General features: G+C 45.9%; 1 protein-coding gene across 1 annotated transcript; it reads right to left on the minus strand.

Annotated features, from left to right (window-relative positions):
- Positions 1 to 74: 74 nt before the first annotated feature.
- Positions 75 to 18,074, minus strand: csf1rb (colony stimulating factor 1 receptor, b). The gene is made up of 22 exons (XM_062406315.1): positions 17,859 to 18,074; positions 14,123 to 14,389; positions 13,658 to 13,966; positions 13,067 to 13,203; positions 12,825 to 12,987; positions 12,370 to 12,748; positions 11,901 to 12,016; positions 11,699 to 11,807; positions 11,231 to 11,394; positions 11,043 to 11,143; positions 10,781 to 10,907; positions 10,432 to 10,536; positions 10,241 to 10,351; positions 9,951 to 10,110; positions 9,282 to 9,343; positions 4,801 to 4,889; positions 4,457 to 4,579; positions 2,681 to 2,792; positions 1,906 to 2,005; positions 1,715 to 1,841; positions 1,534 to 1,645; positions 75 to 1,450 (listed from the first exon to the last, which is right to left on the minus strand). The coding sequence occupies exons 1-22, from the start codon at positions 17,914 to 17,916 to the stop codon at positions 1,389 to 1,391; spliced, it is 3,093 nt and encodes a 1,030-aa protein (XP_062262299.1). The 5' UTR covers positions 17,917 to 18,074; the 3' UTR covers positions 75 to 1,388.
- Positions 18,075 to 18,092: the final 18 nt, after the last annotated feature.

An 18,092-nucleotide genomic window follows, 5' to 3' on the forward strand; every position in this document is an offset into this window, starting at 1 on the left:
CTGTGACCCCGCCCCCTGTACTCACCTGTCAGGTAACTGCTTAATTACAGACAATGATGTTGTTCACAAACAGATGATTTTGAAACCAACTTTATTGATTCGGATTTATTTTCACACTTCATTCATTCACAACATATGCAGGATTTAAGAAAATATATCAATCAATAATGTAATCAATAAAAAATAAACAGCCAAATCAGATTGAAAATTATAGAAGATCAAAAAGATAGAATCAATGAATGAGATGAGAACACAACTGTTTTCTGTCCTGGCTCCTGAACGGTGGAACGAGCTCGACACTCAAACTAAGAACACATCTCTTCCGACTTCACCTTGAATAAAAGTTTAAACCAACAACTTAGTAGCACTTAAATGTCACTTACTTACAGCACTTTGTAGTTTTTAGTTTTTTTTTAAGAAATAGTACTTTCTTGATTCTTGTTGTTCTGGGTTTGTTCCTCATGTTTGATGCACTTATTGTGAGTGGCTTTGGATAAAAAGCATCAGCTAAATGAAATGTAATTTAATAATGATGATTCAAAAATAATTTTAATCTGAAAATCCTGATCTCTGGTCAATTCCTGAATCTGAATAATCTGACTGTATATAAAGAGGATCAGTGACTGTATATAAAGATGATCAGTGACTGTATATAAAGAGGATCAGTGACTGTATATAAAGATGATCAGTGACTGTATATAAAGAGAATCAGTGACTGTATATAAAGATGATCAGTGACTGTATATAAAGATGATCAGTGACTGTATATAAAGAGAATCAGTGACTGTATATAAAGTTGATCAGTGACTGTATATAAAGATGATCAGTGACTGTATATAAAGTTGATCAGTGACTGTATATAAAGAGAATCAGTGACTGTATATAAAGATGATCAGTGACTGTATATAAAGAGAATCAGTGACTGTATATAAAGATGATCAGTGACTGTATATAAAGAGAATCAGTGACTGTATATAAAGTTGATCAGTGACTGTATATAAAGAGGATCAGTGACTGTATATAAAGATGATCACTGACTGTATATAAAGAGGATCAGTGACTGTATATAAAGAGGATCAGTGACTGTATATAAAGAGGATCAGTGACTGTATATAAAGAGGATCAGTGACTGTATATAAAGAGGATCAGTGACTGTATATAAAGATTATGATGATGACATTCTATAAGATGAATCTTTATTAGGTTACCATGACAACGTGTGAAAACACACCTTTATGTTTCAGAAAGAGATCATGTGACCCCGAGTCTGTTGACACTGAATCTTTCAATAAAGGTTTCATGTTTACTTCAGTTTATCCAGAAGGTTTTCAGCAGTGATAAGAAGGTCTGCTTCTTATTGGTTAATAAACAGGGTTTTGATTGGACGATCAAGAAGACTGATAAATGTTCTTCATCTTTGTCTCCTCCTCCTCTCCATCGGCACGGCGCTCTGAGGATCCAGACAGGAAGTGATGTCAGGTTCACAGAACAACTGTGTATTATCAACAGCTGATGTTGGTGTGTGTTCATTACCTCTCTGTCCGCTCTCTTCTTCTTCTCCTCTCTTCACCATCTCTCCATTCACCTCTTCCTCATCTTGTTCTTCTTCTTCTTTAAACTCGTCGACGTTCCTGTACGCTGTCACCTGAGGGGAGACCAGCCTGTCAGTCAGAGCTGAGGGAACATTTCCCTCCACTCTGTATCTGGTCCTCACCTGGTGGCTGTGATGTGGCGACATGTCATTGGTGGAGGGGAAGAGCCTGTTGATGAGCTGACCAATGGTTTTGAAGGTTGGTCTGTGGGCGGGCTCCAGACTCCAGCAGAGCATCATCAGCTGATACCTGTGAGGACCGGTGAGTCACATTCTAGATATCTCTATTAACGTTCAATCATGAGTCGTCTTACATCTCGGCTGGAGCGAAGTCTGGCTGAGACATGTGGCGGCCATCTTTGATCATCTTGTAGAAATTGGTATCCACGGCAACACTTGGATACGGACTCCTACCTGAGGGCGGGATAATATGATGATGTCACTCTGATGTCACAGGTCTGATGCAGGCATCTCCATAGCAACAGAGGAAACTGTTGTCTTCAGAGATTTTAACAAACTGAGTGAATGAGGGTTAGGGTTCTTTAGGGTTCTTTAGGGTTAGGGTTAGGGTTCTTTAGGGTTAGGGTTCTTTAGGGTTAGGGTTCTTTAAGGTTAGGGTTAGGGTTAGGGTTAGGGTTCTTTAGGGTTAGGGTTCTTTACGGTTAGGGTTCTTTAGGGTTAGGGTTCTTTAGGGTTAGGGTTCTTTAAGGTTAGGGTTAGGGTTAGGGTTCTTTAGGGTTAGGGTTCTTTACGGTTAGGGTTCTTTAGGGTTAGGGTTAGGGTTCTTTAGGGTTAGGGTTAGGGTGAGGGTTCTTTAGGGTTAGGGTTCTTTACGGTTAGGGTTCTTTAGGGTTAGGGTTCTTTAGGGTTCTTTAGGGTTAGGGTTAGTGTTCTTTAGGGTTAGGGTTAGGGTTAGGGTTCTTTAGGGTTAGGGTTCTTTACGGTTAGGGTTCTTTAAGGTTAGGGTTAGGGTTAGGGTTCTTTAGGGTTAGGGTTCTTTAGGGTTAGGGTTCTTTAGGGTTCGGGTTCTTTAAGGTTAGGGTTAGGGTTAGGGTTCTTTAGGGTTAGGGTGAGGGTTCTTTCTATTACCCAGAGAGAAGATCTCCCACAGCAAGACGCCGTACGACCACACGTCGCTCTGCAGCGTGTACACGCACTGGAAGATGCTCTCCGGCGCCATCCACTTCACTGGGAGACGAGCCTGTTCCATTAAAACACAGGGTGGGTCCCAATACAACACAGGAAGTGTAACAATACAACACAGGAAGTGTCACGATACAACACAGGAAGTGTCACGATACAACACAGGAAGTGTCACAATACAACACAGGAAGTGTCACAATACAACACAGGAAGTGTCACAATACAACACAGGAAGTGTCACAATACAACACAGGAAGTGTAACTATGCAACACAGGAACAGTGTTAATTTTGGCAGCTATTTTTGATTTAGTCTTAGTCTTTTGACGAAAATGCGAATTAGTTTTTGGTCACATTTAGTCGTTTTTATCCTTCTTAGTTTTAGTCTAGTTAGAATAAATATGTATTGTGTTTTAAATGTGAAAACAAAAAGGGAGAGCAGGTCAGACTGGAGGCGAACACAGAAACTGAAGCTCGGTAGAAACCAACTGCAGCTTCTGCTCTGATCAAGAAGCTGAGGCGCTGATCTCTGATCAGCTGAGACCAGAGAAACTGTGTGTTTTCACTGTTTCCACTGTTAAGAAGCAGTCGGTCACTGAGAGGCTTCTTCACGTGAACGAGCTCTGATCTCACTGTGTCTCTCTGAGCGAGTGCGCGAGGCGGGGGCGGAGCTTTGGACCGGTGCACTATCTGGGAGGACACACACACACACACACATACAGACTCACTGCTCGCTCCTGATACTTCATGACGGCCTGATACGATGATGTTTTAAAAATTGTTGTGACTTAGTCAACCACCAACATTTTCGTCTCGTCTCGTCAACGAAAGTTAAAATAGATTTAGTCATAGTTTTTATTTTCAAAGATCCGTTTTTGTTACGTCTTCGTCTCGTCTTCGTCATGGGAAAAGGGTCGTTAACGAATATTTTTCGTTATAGTTTTCTTCAACGAATTAACACTGCACAGGAAGTGTCACAATACAACACACCATTGTTCACTCTATCAGCTGGGGCCTTTACTTCGAAGCAAGTTCAACATATTTAAGTAAGTCTACCTATAGTCTATTTCATATCTTTACAATAGAACAGGACACTGTGATTCTATTTCTACTGCATATCGATATCAGTACACACAAGTACACTGAGGTTTGAAAGTCAGAAGCTCCATGAACATGAGTAGAAAACCATCAAGAACAATAGAAACTAGAGAAAAGACTTTAATGTGTAGAATGTAGATTGAGTTTCATCAGCCACAGTGATCAGGTGGAGCAGCTGCAGTCGGTGGTACCGTGAGCTCTTTGCTCCTACGGGTCAGGTTGGTTCTGTTCGGTTCTTCTGAGGAGAATCTAGATCTTTCAGAAGCTCCTCAGAGGAGCTCAGAGGATCTGCAGGGTCTCTGAAGACCCTGGTCCTCCTCAGAGACTCCAACAACCAGCTCCACGGATCCTCTAAGAACATGATGTCATTGTTCAAAGGAGATGACTGGTCAGTGGGCGGAGCTTCAGACTGTTTGATCTCTTATCTCCAACTTCACCTGGAGCAGGTCAGCATGTTGAGTTACCATGGTGATTCACCTGATGACAAGGCACCGAGCTTCATAGAACAGAGAACTGTGAATTCAACCTGAAGTCCCCTGCTGACCACAAATCCTGCTTCCTGGTTCAGCCCTGACCGTGTTGTTGTTGTTTACTGTTGTTTACTGTTGTTTACTGTGTGTACTGACGTTTCCCTGGACGATGTAGCTGTCGTCATGGTGAATGTCTCGGGCCAAACCAAAGTCACAGATCTTTGCAACTCGAAGATGAGTCAACAAGACGTTCCTCGCTGCTACGTCTCTGTGGATACACTGAGAGAGAGACAGGTGAGAGACAGACAGGTGAGAGACAGACAGGTGAGAGACAGACAGGTGAGAGAGAAAGGTGAGAGACAGACAGGTGAGAGACAGACAGGTAAGAGATAGTTACAGCTCTGCTGCTGATATCTGATAGGAACAATCAGTGTGTATGAGTTGGTGTGTTTTTTTGTGTGTTTTTGCATGTATGTGTGTGTCTGTGTGCATGTTCCTACATTTCTGTCAGACAGGAAGTCGAGACCCTGAGCCACCTGGAGGGAAAAGGCCATGAGGTCACGGACAGACAGGCCGTCTGTGTGCACACCTGAGGGAAAGACAGAGAGTGAGACAGGTCTGACATGACCGAGACAGGCAGCTTCGTTCAGGGGGGCATTCCATCAAAGTAGCTAAACCTTAATCTTGACTATAAGTGAAAAGGTTCTGCTTGAGTTAGCCTCAACTTCCACTTCAGGCTCAAGCCACTAACCCAATTCCTTCGGGTGTGTGACTACCAGTTGTCTCCTTCAGTAAAAAGTTATATTCAAAGACGTGTGTAGAATCTATTTGGAGTGAACTCTTTGTTCCGGTGGTTCTGTAGGTGCAGATCAAACTGGATCCATCTTCCTACACAACTTTAAAATCATGAATCCCTCCAGCATGTTGTGACTGGATCGTAGTGTCTCATTGAGATATAAAGGACGAGTGTTAGTGAGGATCATCACAGACTCAACCCCCCCCCCCCCCCCCCCCATCCACTGATGCTAAGATTGAGAGGGTCAGCAGCCTCCAGTTCTATCACTGAGGACCCCTCCTGGACACTTCTAACAGGAGTTGTGTCATATCATCATATATGACAGAGAAAAACTTCTGTCAATCAATCAATCAATCAATCAATCAAATTTTATTTGTATAGCCCATATTCACAAATTACAATTCATCTCATAGGGCTTTAACAGGGTGTGACATCCTCTGTCCTTAACCCTCAGCAAGAGTCAGGACAAACTACTAAAAACCCTTTTAACAGGTAAAAATATGTAGAAACCTCAGAGAGAGCCACATGAGAGGGATCCCTCTCCCAGGACGGACAGAAGTGCAATAGATGCCACGTGCAGGAAAACATCATCAAGATTAAAGATTAAAGTCTCTAGCAGCATTTGATGAGGGTAGACATCCCGAAGGACAACCCCAACATGACATGCCAAGCAGTCCCGCTGCAATCACAGTCCATGGTCAGCAACCAGCAGGACCACGATCCACCATCCAGACCAGACGCCACTCCAGTCCTCATCCACCGCCGCCCACCAGGACCCATCACAAGCCACCACCGCGGTCCTGGTCCACCGCCCGTGCCCAATGCCAACGCGACACAGGGTCCGCCACCTACACCACGATCAGCCCACATGACTCAGAATCCGCCACACAGGATCCAACACCGCGACCCCCGGTGCGCGATCCACAAACCGTAATCCATGGTGCGGCCACAGAGGCCCTGGATCTGCGGGTGATAAAGCAAAGGGATTCCGGGCAAGGGGGATAGGGATGGAGAAGAGGAAGGAGAAGCTGGAAAGAGAAGCTCCGTGTTTCATGTGTCATAAAATAGAACAAGTAACGTTCTGGTGCACTAACTAACTCTAACTATAAGCTTTATCAAAAAGGAAGGTTTTGAGTCTCCTCTTAAACGAACAGATGGTGTTTGCCTCCCGAACTGAAAGTGGTAGATTATTCCTGAGCCGAGGGGCTTGATGGCTAAAAGCTCTGGCTCCTCTTCTACTTTTAGAGACTTTAGGGACGAGAAGTAGTCGCCACCGACAACAAACAAAGAAGACTACCCATGGCGATGTTTACCTGCCGTACCTGAAACTCGGAGGCGAAGACGAAGGAAAAGAGGGTCACGAGCCGGCATCCTGGTCCGGCTGAGGAAACGTGAAAACTGGCCTCCTCTACCAAGCATTCTTCTGGCTAATGTCCAGTCCATGGACAACAAGCTAGACAAACTTCGTAGCAGGATGGCGTTTCAACGGGACATCAAGTTTTGTAACGTGTTTGTTTTCTCGAAAACTGGGCTCGACCCATCGATACCGGCCCGCCATTATTCCAGAGGTGGTCTCCATTTACCACCAGAACCGGACAACAAACTCAGGTAAGAGCAAGGGAGGGGGTGCCTGCTTCATGGTGAATAATCTGTGAGGATTATTTCTTCAGGCTGTACTCCGGACCTGGAGCACCTCATGATCAGATGCCGACCTTATTACATCCCGGGGGGGTTTACATCGGTCATTCAAACAGCGGTGTACATCCCGCCCAGCACCGACACTAACCAAGCACTGGACAAGCTGCATGCGGTGATCGACAGGACGGAGACATCACGGCCCGAGGCTGCGTTAATCGTGGCCGGGGATTTTAACAACGCCAAGATGAGGAAAGTCCTGCCGAGATACTTCCAGCACATCAGCTGTCCGACGAGCGGAGCAAACACACTAGATCATGTTTACACTCCCTTCCGGGGTGCGTATAAGGCCCTCCCCTGCCCCCCATTCGGGAAATCAGATCACGTTTCCATCCTGCTTCTGCCTTCCTATAGGCAGAAACTCAAGCGTGACAGACCGGTGACTCGGACCATTCAGCGGTGGCCCGATCAATCAGACTCGGCTCTTCAGGACTGCTTCAGCACAACGGAGTGGTGCGTGTTCCAGGATGATGACATCAACACGTACACGGACGCGGTCATCTGCTACATCAGCAAATGCATCGATGACGTCGTACCCAGGATTAGGGTTCCCAACCAGAAGCCCTGGATAAATGGTGACGTCCATGCTAAACTCAAAGCACGGACTGCTGCCTTCATCTCGGGGCATCTGGAGGAATACAAGAAATCCAGGTACGCGCTCCGGAGTGCTATTAGCAGTGCTAAGATACTCTACAGGGACAAAGTGGAGTCCCAATACAAGGGCTCCAATACTAGGAACACGTGGGCCGGACTGAGAACCATCACAGACTACAAAGCCAAGACCAGCAGTGCTGATGTAGAGTCTGCATCTCTCCCAGAGGATCTGAACACCTCTTATGCTTTGAGAGTAACTCCCTGGCTGCGGAGATCGAAGACGCCCAGGAGGACCGCTGCCCCCCCCCCCCCCCCCCCATCGGACCATTCAGCGGCTGTGGGGATCCAAGAGAACCAGGAGGACCGCTGCCCCCCAGTCATATCCAGGGCAGACGTGTGGAGATCTCTCAACCGGATCAACACACGCAAGGCACCTGGACCTGATGGGATCCCCGGCCGAGCTCTCAAGGTGTGTGCAGATCAGCTGGCGGATGTGTTCACAGACATCTTCAACCTGTCACTGCTCCAGTCTGTAGTCCCTGCATGCTTCAAGAAGACCATCATTTTCCCTGTTCCCAAAAAAACTAAAATCCTCTGCTTGAACGACTACCGCCCAGTAGCACTCACTTCCATCATCATGAAGTGCTTTGAGCGGCTGGTCCAACCATTCATCACCTCCTCCCACCCTGACTCTCTGGACCCTCTTCAGTTTGCCTACAGGTCAAATAGGTCGACTGCAGATGCCATCTCCCCCCCCCCCCCCACTGCCCTCTCCCACCTGGACCAGAGGGACACATATGTGAGAATGCTGTTCATCGACTACAGTTCAGCATTCAACACCATCGTGCCCCTGAAGCTCGTCACCAAGCTCAGAGACCTTGGGCTCAACATCGCCCTCTGTGAGTGGATCCTGAACTTCCTGACGGGCAGACCACAGGCGGTGCAGATCGCCAGCACCACATCCTCCACCCTGACTCTCAACACCGGTGCCCCCCAGGGCTGCGTGCTCAGTCCTCTTCTGTACTCCCTGTTCACGCATGACTGCGTGCCCCCCCACAGCTCCAACACCATCAGTTTGCTGATGACACCACTGTCATAGGCCTGATCACCGGCGACGAGGAGAAGGCCTACAGAGAGGAGGGCAGAGCCCTGACATCTTGGTGCCAGGACAACAACCTCCATCTCAACGTCAGCAAAACGAAGGAGCTGATCCTGGACTACAGGAAGAGACAACGAGAAGAACACGCCCCCTCTCCATCAACGGGGCCACGGTGGAGCGAGTCAGCAGGTTCAAGTTCCTCGGGGTCCACATCACTGATGACCTGACCTGGACCCATCACACAGACTCCATCAGGAAGACGGCCAGACAGCGACTCTTCTTCCTCCGCAGGCTGCGGAAGCTCCACATGGACTCCAGGATTCTCTGCAACTTCTACAGGTGCACCATAGAGAGCATCCTGACTGGCTGCATCACCGCCTGGTGCGGCAGCTGCACCGCCCTGAACCGTGAGGCTTTACAGAGGGTGGTGCAGTCTGCCCAGCACATCACCAGGACAGAGCTACCGTCCATAGAGGACCTCTACACCCAGCGGTGGAGGAAGAAGAGCAGCCGGATTATTAAAGACCCCTTTCACCCCAGCCATAAACATTATTGCCTGCTGCCGTCTGGCCGACGGTACCGCAGCATCCGGGCCGCACCACCAGGCTCAGAGACAGTTTCATCCCTCAGGACATAAGACTTGTTTAGGTGTATTCAGGAGCGTTCAGGTGTGTTCAGATATGTTCAGGTGTGTTCAGGTGTGATGAGATGTGTTGAGGTGCGTTCAGGTGCATTCAGGTACATTCAGATGTATTTAGATGTGTTCAGGTGTATTAAAGTGTGTTCAGGTGCGTTACCTTTCTGGGTTTGAACTGGCAGCATCTCCTGATACTCTGAACAACATGATATTCCACTGTCACTGAAACACACGTGATTGGACATCAGACGTCAGCTGATGTCACTCTGTGTTTCCACAGGTCAAAGGTCAGAACTGCTTGAACTCATGCTGCGTTCCATACAATGCAGATGTTGGAATTTTCCGACCTCCTTCTTGAAAGTGCAGTAGACACTACACAATCAGAGTCAGAGCTCTTATGCATTGAATGTGTTTCTAAGCATATAGCAAAAAATATTGATAATAATAATATTAATAATACCATTTAATGACAAAATGGGTTAGGGTTAGGGTTAGGGTCAGGGTCAGGGTCAGGGTTAACCCTAACCCTAACCCTCTTTGATTCTGTATGAACGGAGGTTGCTCTGGTCACAGTTGAATCATCTCATCACGAGACAAATAAACATTCTTATGGTCAGAAACGTTTGTCACGATGCTTGGAAGGCAGAACTCAGAAATTTCAATATCCAACATCCGAGTCGTCTGAACGCAGCATCAGAATCTCAACTCGTTTTTGTCGTTGAAAGCTAAGCACTCAACAAAATTAAATAAACTTACTAAATTAAAGATCTTTAAGTTAAATAATTTCTGTCGGATTTGAATCCGTGGGTTGAAACAGAAGAACTCAAACCTCCTGACTCTGGTGTTCTGGGCGGCAAGGTTCTTATAGAACACCTCGTCCTCATGTTCCTTCACGTTCAGAACGGACGTCATGAATTCGTGAGCGTGAGCCCGCAGGAAGTTGAGCAGGTCGCCATGGCTACAGTACTCTGTGATCATCAGCATGGGGCCTAATGGAGGTCAAAGGTTACAGCTTCAGACAAACAGACAGTAAACTTTCTGACTTCCTGTCTGTGGCTCTTAGCTCCGAGTTGATTGGTCCATCCTGATCACATGTTCATGGTTCAGCAGATGACTCACCTCCTCGAGTGCAGGCTCCCAGCAGGTTGACGATGTTGTCATGGTAACCAAGATGGCTGAGGATCTTGAGCTCGGACATCAGAGCTTCACGTTCCTCCGAGTGAGCGCTGGCTGTTCATTAACAAATCAGATGACATCATCAAAGTTAGAACAAAAAATAACAAAATCCATTACAAAAATTAGAAACTGACGTTTGAGCATCTTGACGGCGACTCTGGTGACGTTGTCGTCGGTTCCCATTCCGTACGCCGTCGCCTCGACGACCTTCCCGAACGCACCCGAACCCAGAACTGCACCTGAGACGCAGAGAGGTCAAAGGTCAAGGTCTGACTCACACACACACACACAAACACCCCCCCAGACAAACACACACATTGACATAAGGCCTAACCCTAACATAAACCTAACCCGACCCTCAAACATTCCATTCAACAGGTGAGGACCAGACAAAATGTCCTCTCTCTGTAGGGCTATTCTTATAATGGTCCTAACAAGGATATAAGCACACGAACACACACACACAGACACACAGTTGTGTACCCAGGCGAAGTTTGTCTCGAGGAAACTCCCACTTGTGGTTGTACGGCAGCTGAGTGGGGTCAACGAAGGTATAGCTGTTTCCGTCTGTGCTCTCGATGATCTTCCAACGAATCTCATATTTTGGTTTCTAATAAAAGAAGAAGGTTCATGTTCCACCAAGTCTTATAGGTTCATATTTGTACCAGACACATGTAAACACGAGGGATCAAACATGTGACATCTTTTCATGTAAACCGAGTTTTCATCATCTCAACAAACGCACCTGTCTCCACTTGTAAGAGACGACCAATAGCAGCAGGAGGAGGACGGCGGCAGAGGTCAGAGCTCCAATCAGAGGCAGAGTGAAGAACAGTTGTGGTTCTCCTAAAGAACGTAAAAACAACAGTGTGGGGTTGGTATCGATCTCTACATGTTTGGTCCTGCTCGAGGTTCTTTAAGAACTAGACTCACCAGGACTGAAGACCTGACGCGACTCTCCCAGCTCATTGAAGGCAACGCACTCGATAGTGACATCATTGTCAGCTGGCAGAGGGAGGTGTGTCCTCACCGCCTCCTCCTCTTTCTGTGATGTCACCTGGGCTGAAGGAACCCTATAGGTGGGGCCGTCTCCACACCTGCAGAGTGTAGCCGTACATTTTATTCTTTACGAACTGAATCATTTCATCTCTGTTGGTTTGAACAGGAAGTGTGTTGTTGCTCAAAGGTTCCTCAGAAGTTCACATGTGTGTTATTATGTATTAACATGATGTAATAACAGCTTTACAGACATAATGGAACTTTGTCTAACACACAATTACTCTACAACTTCCCCTGTAGCACCAGCCGCAGGACAAACTTTATGTTCAGCTGCTGTTCAGACTCTTATATTTTGAAATTGAAATGATCAGATTGCGATGAACAAAGTTCAATGTTACTTACGTGTCCCGGACCCCAGGGCAGGTGTACCAGAGGATTGTGGGTAGAGGATATCCGACGCTGCTGCAGGTCAGCGTGTCATTCTGCAGACTCACCTGAGCACTGGGAGAACCTGGAGGATGACATTTTATGTTAACAGGAAGTCATCATTTATAAATGTGATTATCAGAAGGAAAAGCAAGGAGAAGAAAGTAAAGTTTCTTACGGTAAATTCTAAGATCGACGTTCTGTGAACCACTGAAGAATGAGTTTGAGTAATGAAAGGAGTATCGACCCCGATCTTCCTGACGGACGCGCCGCAGCAGCAGACTGGCCTTGGACCTGAGGCACGAAAAATACCACCTTAACAAACCTTAACAATAACAACATATAAATAACATATAAATACTTTCTATACAAATACTTTATAGATAAACACTTCTTATTTAAATACTATTTTTGAATAATTTATATGTAATTCTGTATATTTACAACCTTTTTTATTTAATACTACTATGTAAATACTTTCAGCTGCAACATGACACTCCACCACTAGATGTCACTAAGTTCTACACAATCACCCTTAACAAACCTTGAGATGGAATTATGTGCTGCAGCAGCGTTCTGCAGTAAAATTCCCAAAATGTAAATCTGTCATTATTAGCATATTCACGTGGAATCATTAGCATTCTAACCTGTAGCCGTTAGCACTGTAGCTCCCCTGGTACAGTGTATCATTGTTATTGTTGTTGATGTGTGTCGTCCAGTGGTGGTTCCTGATTGGAGGATATGCCTCTATCATGAATGTTAACGTCACATCTCGGCCTTCATGCTCCTCCACTTTGCTGTTGCTGCTAGTGTTAGCATTGTTAGCGTCATTTATATGCGTGCCATTGGGGCTCACATTAGCAAACTTTCTCCCATCGACTCCCGGTGAACCACTGCTAATGTTAGCATCTAGCTTCGTCGGCATGCTGCTAACATTAGCAAACAGGTCGCCTTCAACCGCTTTGGTCCTGGTGTTAGCGTTAGCATGCTGGCTGGGCTGCAGGTAGATGATCAGGAAGGGCCGCTCTGGTGAGGAAGAAGAGCAGAGAGAGTAACCACCACTCAATGTTCCACTGGTGTCTTTCTGTCTTAGTCTTCTTACCCAGGACTCTGAGCTGTGTGGTGGCCCGGGCGGCTCCCGCCTCGTTGACCGCGGTGCAGGTGAAGGTTCCGCTGTGACTCGGTTCCACAGCCGAGAGCGACACCGTGCTGTTGAGGGACAGGCGCTGGTTTCCATAGTGACGGCTGATGCTCTCGCTCAGTGACTGAAAAGAAGCAGAACATTCATGACCTCTAACACACAGGTGACCTCTGACCTGTGACCTCTGACCTGTGACCGCTCACCTGAATGTGTGGGTGTGTCCAGGTAAGGTTGTAGAAGTGGGAGGGGTTACTGCTCAGACAGGTGACCTCAAACTTTTCACCTTTCAGACGAACTACTTCCTCCTGACTGACAGACAGGCAGGGTGGATGACGCAGCCCTGCAGACAGACAGGTGGAGAGTCAGGTAGACAAGTGGACAGACAGGTGTGTAACAGCCGTCACCCAAGACTTCTTGATACACAACATGTCTCCTCACATCTTCTACCATCAGGACCTCCTCAGTTCATCTGCTCCTTCATCTCCATCAGACGTGATGTAGAAACACTTTAAACATGAAGTTACAAACTGGTTCTTCTCATGTAGTGAATCCTGTTGTTGTTTTGTTGATGTGTTGTTGTGTTCAGTTCCATTAGCATGTGTGTGTGTCCTGGAAGAGGATCCTCACATGTGACTGAGCTTTATCCACTGATCACTAAGTTTCTGTTTGACTCGTGTTGAGTTAAGAACAGGAAGTTGATCCTTGTTAACATCTGTGAGACAAACTGGGAATATGAGACAAACTGGGAATATGAGACTAATAACATGTGATTGATTGATGACAGCTGGACTCACTGGGCACCACCAGCAGGTCGACAGGTCTCGATCGGACCTGTCTCCCGTCCTTCCAGCCTGAACAGACGTAGCGTCCGTTGAAAGACCTCTGTACGTCTCGGATCAGTGCTCCTCTTCGGGGGTCGAAGGTCACGTTCATGTCCTGGGGCAGGCCTTGCCCCCTATCCCCCGTGCTACCCTCCGATTGGAGGGTGAGGTTTGTGATGGACGGGTCGGTGGGCAGACACCTGAACAAGAAGTCCAGGCCTTCTTTGACATTAGGGGGCGAGTGCAGAGGAGTGACGAACCCACTGGACGGGTCAGACGGGTCTGACAGAGGGATCACATGTCAATCAATAGAAAAAAACATAGAATCAAGCTGTTTTTCTATAGGAAACAGGAAACGGATCCACAAACCAAAAAAATACACTTTTCATTCGGAACCATGTGACAACTGTCAAGGGGCGTGGCCTCAGCAAGATTTACCTGTGATGTACAGGTGGATCCAGGTGTTCAGGTGCTCCAAGCTCCGGTCAGTGTACCCACAGCGATACGCCCCGGTGTGTCTCGGGACTGAACTCTTCACCTCCACAACGTCCGAGGGTTTGTCCTGATGTGGAAAACGAAACGCGGTGCTGGACCAATGGACTGAGCCGTTACCATGGCAGATGAGAGAGAAGGCGGTGCCGGCCCTCAGCACCTTCTCAGTCTGGTTGTTCAGGAAGACGGAGTTCAGACGAATCAGTGGAGGATCTGCAAAACAGCAACAGTAAATCTGAAGTTGCACAAACAAGAACTGAACACCACAGCCTGGTGGTGTATACCAACACTGGAGCTCAAAGAGACTGTGGAGCCTCTGCTGGTTGTTTCAGGCTCTACACCTCATCAATATAATCAGTAGATCCGTTTTTATTTGGGCTGTTTTTGTCTCTGCCAGATGAGCTGTGTGTGTGTGTGTGTGTGTGTGTGTGTGTGTGTGTGTGTGACTGAGTAACACAGGAAAAGGAAAATACAGACACACTACGACTGAACAGATGATGACGTCACAACTTTATTTCATATCAGAGGAAAACACTGAAATAACATCTGATTAAAGTGAAATCATCGCGGGAAATAAAATCAGCCAATGAGAGAACAGCTCTGATGTCAGTAACTGAATATAACTGTAATAAAACAGGGATTGTACATTTATGTTAACAGGTCAATCAGTCATTACCTGGATTAATCATTAACAATCTCACTGGTTAATTAGTAGAAGAAAAAAATCTCAAAATCATTGTTTGATTCATTGTGTACAGTTTAACCTTATTGGCTGGTTTTCAACTTATGTCACTTTCATTTCAAAGAGATAATTTCATTGGCCATCTACGGAGAATCACAGGAGCTCATTGGACGGCAGCCGCAGGTTTCTTGGTGATGTCGTGCAAGTGGGTGGCAATCCGAGACGTCTGCAGCAGCAAAGCCTGATGGTTTTCAACAAGTAGACTCTGGTGACGAGCTACGTTCTGCAGATCCTGGATCTGCTGAGAACCCTGAGGACACAACAACACCCAGCATTAGCATGCTAACGTGCACCCTGGTTACTTTAATCAAAGTGAGTCTGACCACTGGTGAATCACTGGTGAATGAGATGAACAAACCAATAGTAACCAGTTTATCTGAAGATGAGTTAAGTTACTCATAAACAAAGCTAAGCTAAGCTCACCTGAGTTCCCAGCATGCCGAGCAGCTTGACCACCTCGCCCTGATGTTTGGCGGCCTCCCTCTGGACCAGGACCAGCTGTGTCAGCAGGTCCAGGACCTTTGACCTCCACATGGTGTCCACCTGTGGATCCTCCTGTCTGGAGGCGGAGCTTGGAGCAGAGGGGTTGTCATGTGATTGGTCAGGAGACTGAGCCGCGCCCATCATCATGGGTTTAGGTCCGTTGTCATGGTGATCACCTGAAGTAAAGACGACTGAAGTCAAAACTTCAGTTTCGTGAACTCGCGAAGGATTCATGACCTCTGACTTTCAAAATAAAGGTCATGTTATGTTTAGACTAAGAAAAGTGCGTGCAGGGGGGAGGATGGTGATTGACAAGTGTCTCAGCCAGTGTCCCACGCTGCTATGGGGACGGATGTGTGATGTGGACACAACACAACGTTAAGGCTTTGGCAGCGTCACCGATGTAAAGACTCTGGAGGAAAAGAACTTGACTCAACTGAGACTCTTTGGTCTGTTTTACAGTGTCGTCCTGTCAGAGGTCATCCAGACAAATCAATAACCAATGATCTGATTAATACACAGAAACATGATCCACTGAGAGAAAGAGATCACGAGACAGTTGAAGACGAAAGATGTTTCACAATCTGGACCTTAAAACAAGAAGTGAAACAGTTTGTGTGCGTGTGTGTGTTTGTGTCTGTGTGTGTGTGGGTGTGTGTTTGTGTGTGTGTCTGTGTATCTTTGTGTGTGTGTGTGTCTGTTTGTGTGTTTGTGTGTGCGTGGGTTTGTGTGTGTTTGTGTGTGTGTCTGTCTGTGTGTTAAACAACATAATGTCCCAATAAGACGTGTGGCAGCAGAAACACACTGAGCAGTGGAAACAACGTCATCAGTTGAAATTAATATAAAGTTTAGAATCCAAACTTTTTTGCTTCCTCTGCTTCTTAAAATTTAAAATGAATCTTTATTTAATTATCATGTTTACAGTCAGTGTGCCGACAAAGAGCTGGTTGTTTAGATGTTACACTAAGGTTGTGTAGATGTTACACTAAGGTTGTGTAGATGTTACACTAAGGCTGTGTAGATGTTACACTAAGGTTGTGTAGATGTTACACTAAGGCTGTGTAGATGTTACACTAAGGTTGTGTAGATGTTACACTAAGGCTGTGTAGATGTTACACTAAGGCTGTGTAGATGTTACACTAAGGTTGTGTAGATGTTACACTAAGTTTGTGTAGATCCGTTGCTGAGTTTTGTTTTGGGGACAATCCAGTTAGGAGGGGTCTGATGAAACCTCAGAGTCAGGAAACACATTTTCTACCAGAGACCACATACACACACTCGCACACACGCACACACACACACACAGGCACACACTGGGATACTGCGTTTTCCCACTTCCTCGTCTTACTTCTTCTTTGTTGAGTAGGTGGTAGAGGATCCGGTTACTTTGGCAACATGTTTACGTCGAGTAGTGGTTTAAAAAACCTGTTCATAATAAACTGTTGATTATTTACTAATAAATGTCTAAATATTATTTACTGGTAAACCATCATTGAACTACTGTAACTGTTAACTATCACTCTCTGTTCCCCGGCTCCCAACACGGCCGTGTGTCTTTACTGTGTGTGTCTTCACTGTGTGTGTCTTCACTGTGTGTGTCTTCACTGTGTGTGTCTTCAGTGTTTGTGTCTTCACTGTTTGTGATCGTATCTTCTGATCTGTAGATTAATATCCTGCTCCGTCCTGGCAGCTGTCGGGGGAGAAGCCCTTTATGTTTGGTCAATCTGTTTCTCCTGTTCTTGTGAGGGAGACAGGTATGATCCCTCTGTCTTCCTTTCTTTACTGTTGGATGATAGGTTGGGATGTAGATTGTGTAGTTTCTTGTTTTGGCTGGGCTCTCCCTGACACCATAGAAACAGATTTATAAAATAAATCCCCTTATTTTTGGACTGCAGATCTGCTGCGGCCCCGGTCGAACTTGTTTTATGCTCAGGCTGCTCCCGGGGCTGACGTAAATGTATTAGTGTTAATCCTTTATGTGAAAAATTAATCCACAGCAAATTACATTTAATTAACTGTTAGTAAGTTCTGCTTGTTATATGATTCTTATTTACCTGTCTCGCTCTCTACCTGTCTGTCTGATTCTAATGAGACAGAGTGGACTATCTCTAAGCGCTGGTTAGTTAGTTAGTTAGACAAAAAGTTGAATGTCCAGCTGATAAACGATCAATAACTAATCACCACATCGAGTTTGGTTCTTTCTTCCAGTTAAAACCGTTTTTTCTCCTCAGCCGTCAGAGCTGCTCATTGAACTCATGTAACGAGGACACACATCATTTGTTATGACTTTTTAAATCATCTATAATTTGTCACATTAAAAATACAACTGAATTGAATTAGATTGTTTTTTAAATAATGTTGTTGTTTGATATCATACCTTGTTTGTTTATTTTACTCTGATCCTTCACACAAAAACAGATAATTCACTAGTTCGTTAGTAAACAAAGAGTTTCTGACCTGCAGCAGAGCAGCAGCAGCTGAGGGCGATCAACATTAACACAGAATGGAGCAACATCTCTCTCTCTCTCTCTCTGAGATGTTCTTCAGTTGAGGTCGAACTGAATCTGAGGGACACTTCCTGAAACGCAACAAGATCAATGTCTCTGTCTGTCTGTCAGTCTGTCTGTCTGTCTGTCTGTCTGTCTGTCTGTCTGTCTGTCTGTCTGTCTGTCAGTCTGTCTGTCTGTCTGT

This window comes from Platichthys flesus, chromosome 15 (genome assembly GCF_949316205.1).
Source record: "Platichthys flesus chromosome 15, fPlaFle2.1, whole genome shotgun sequence".
Classification (NCBI taxonomy): Eukaryota; Metazoa; Chordata; class Actinopteri; order Pleuronectiformes; family Pleuronectidae; genus Platichthys; species Platichthys flesus.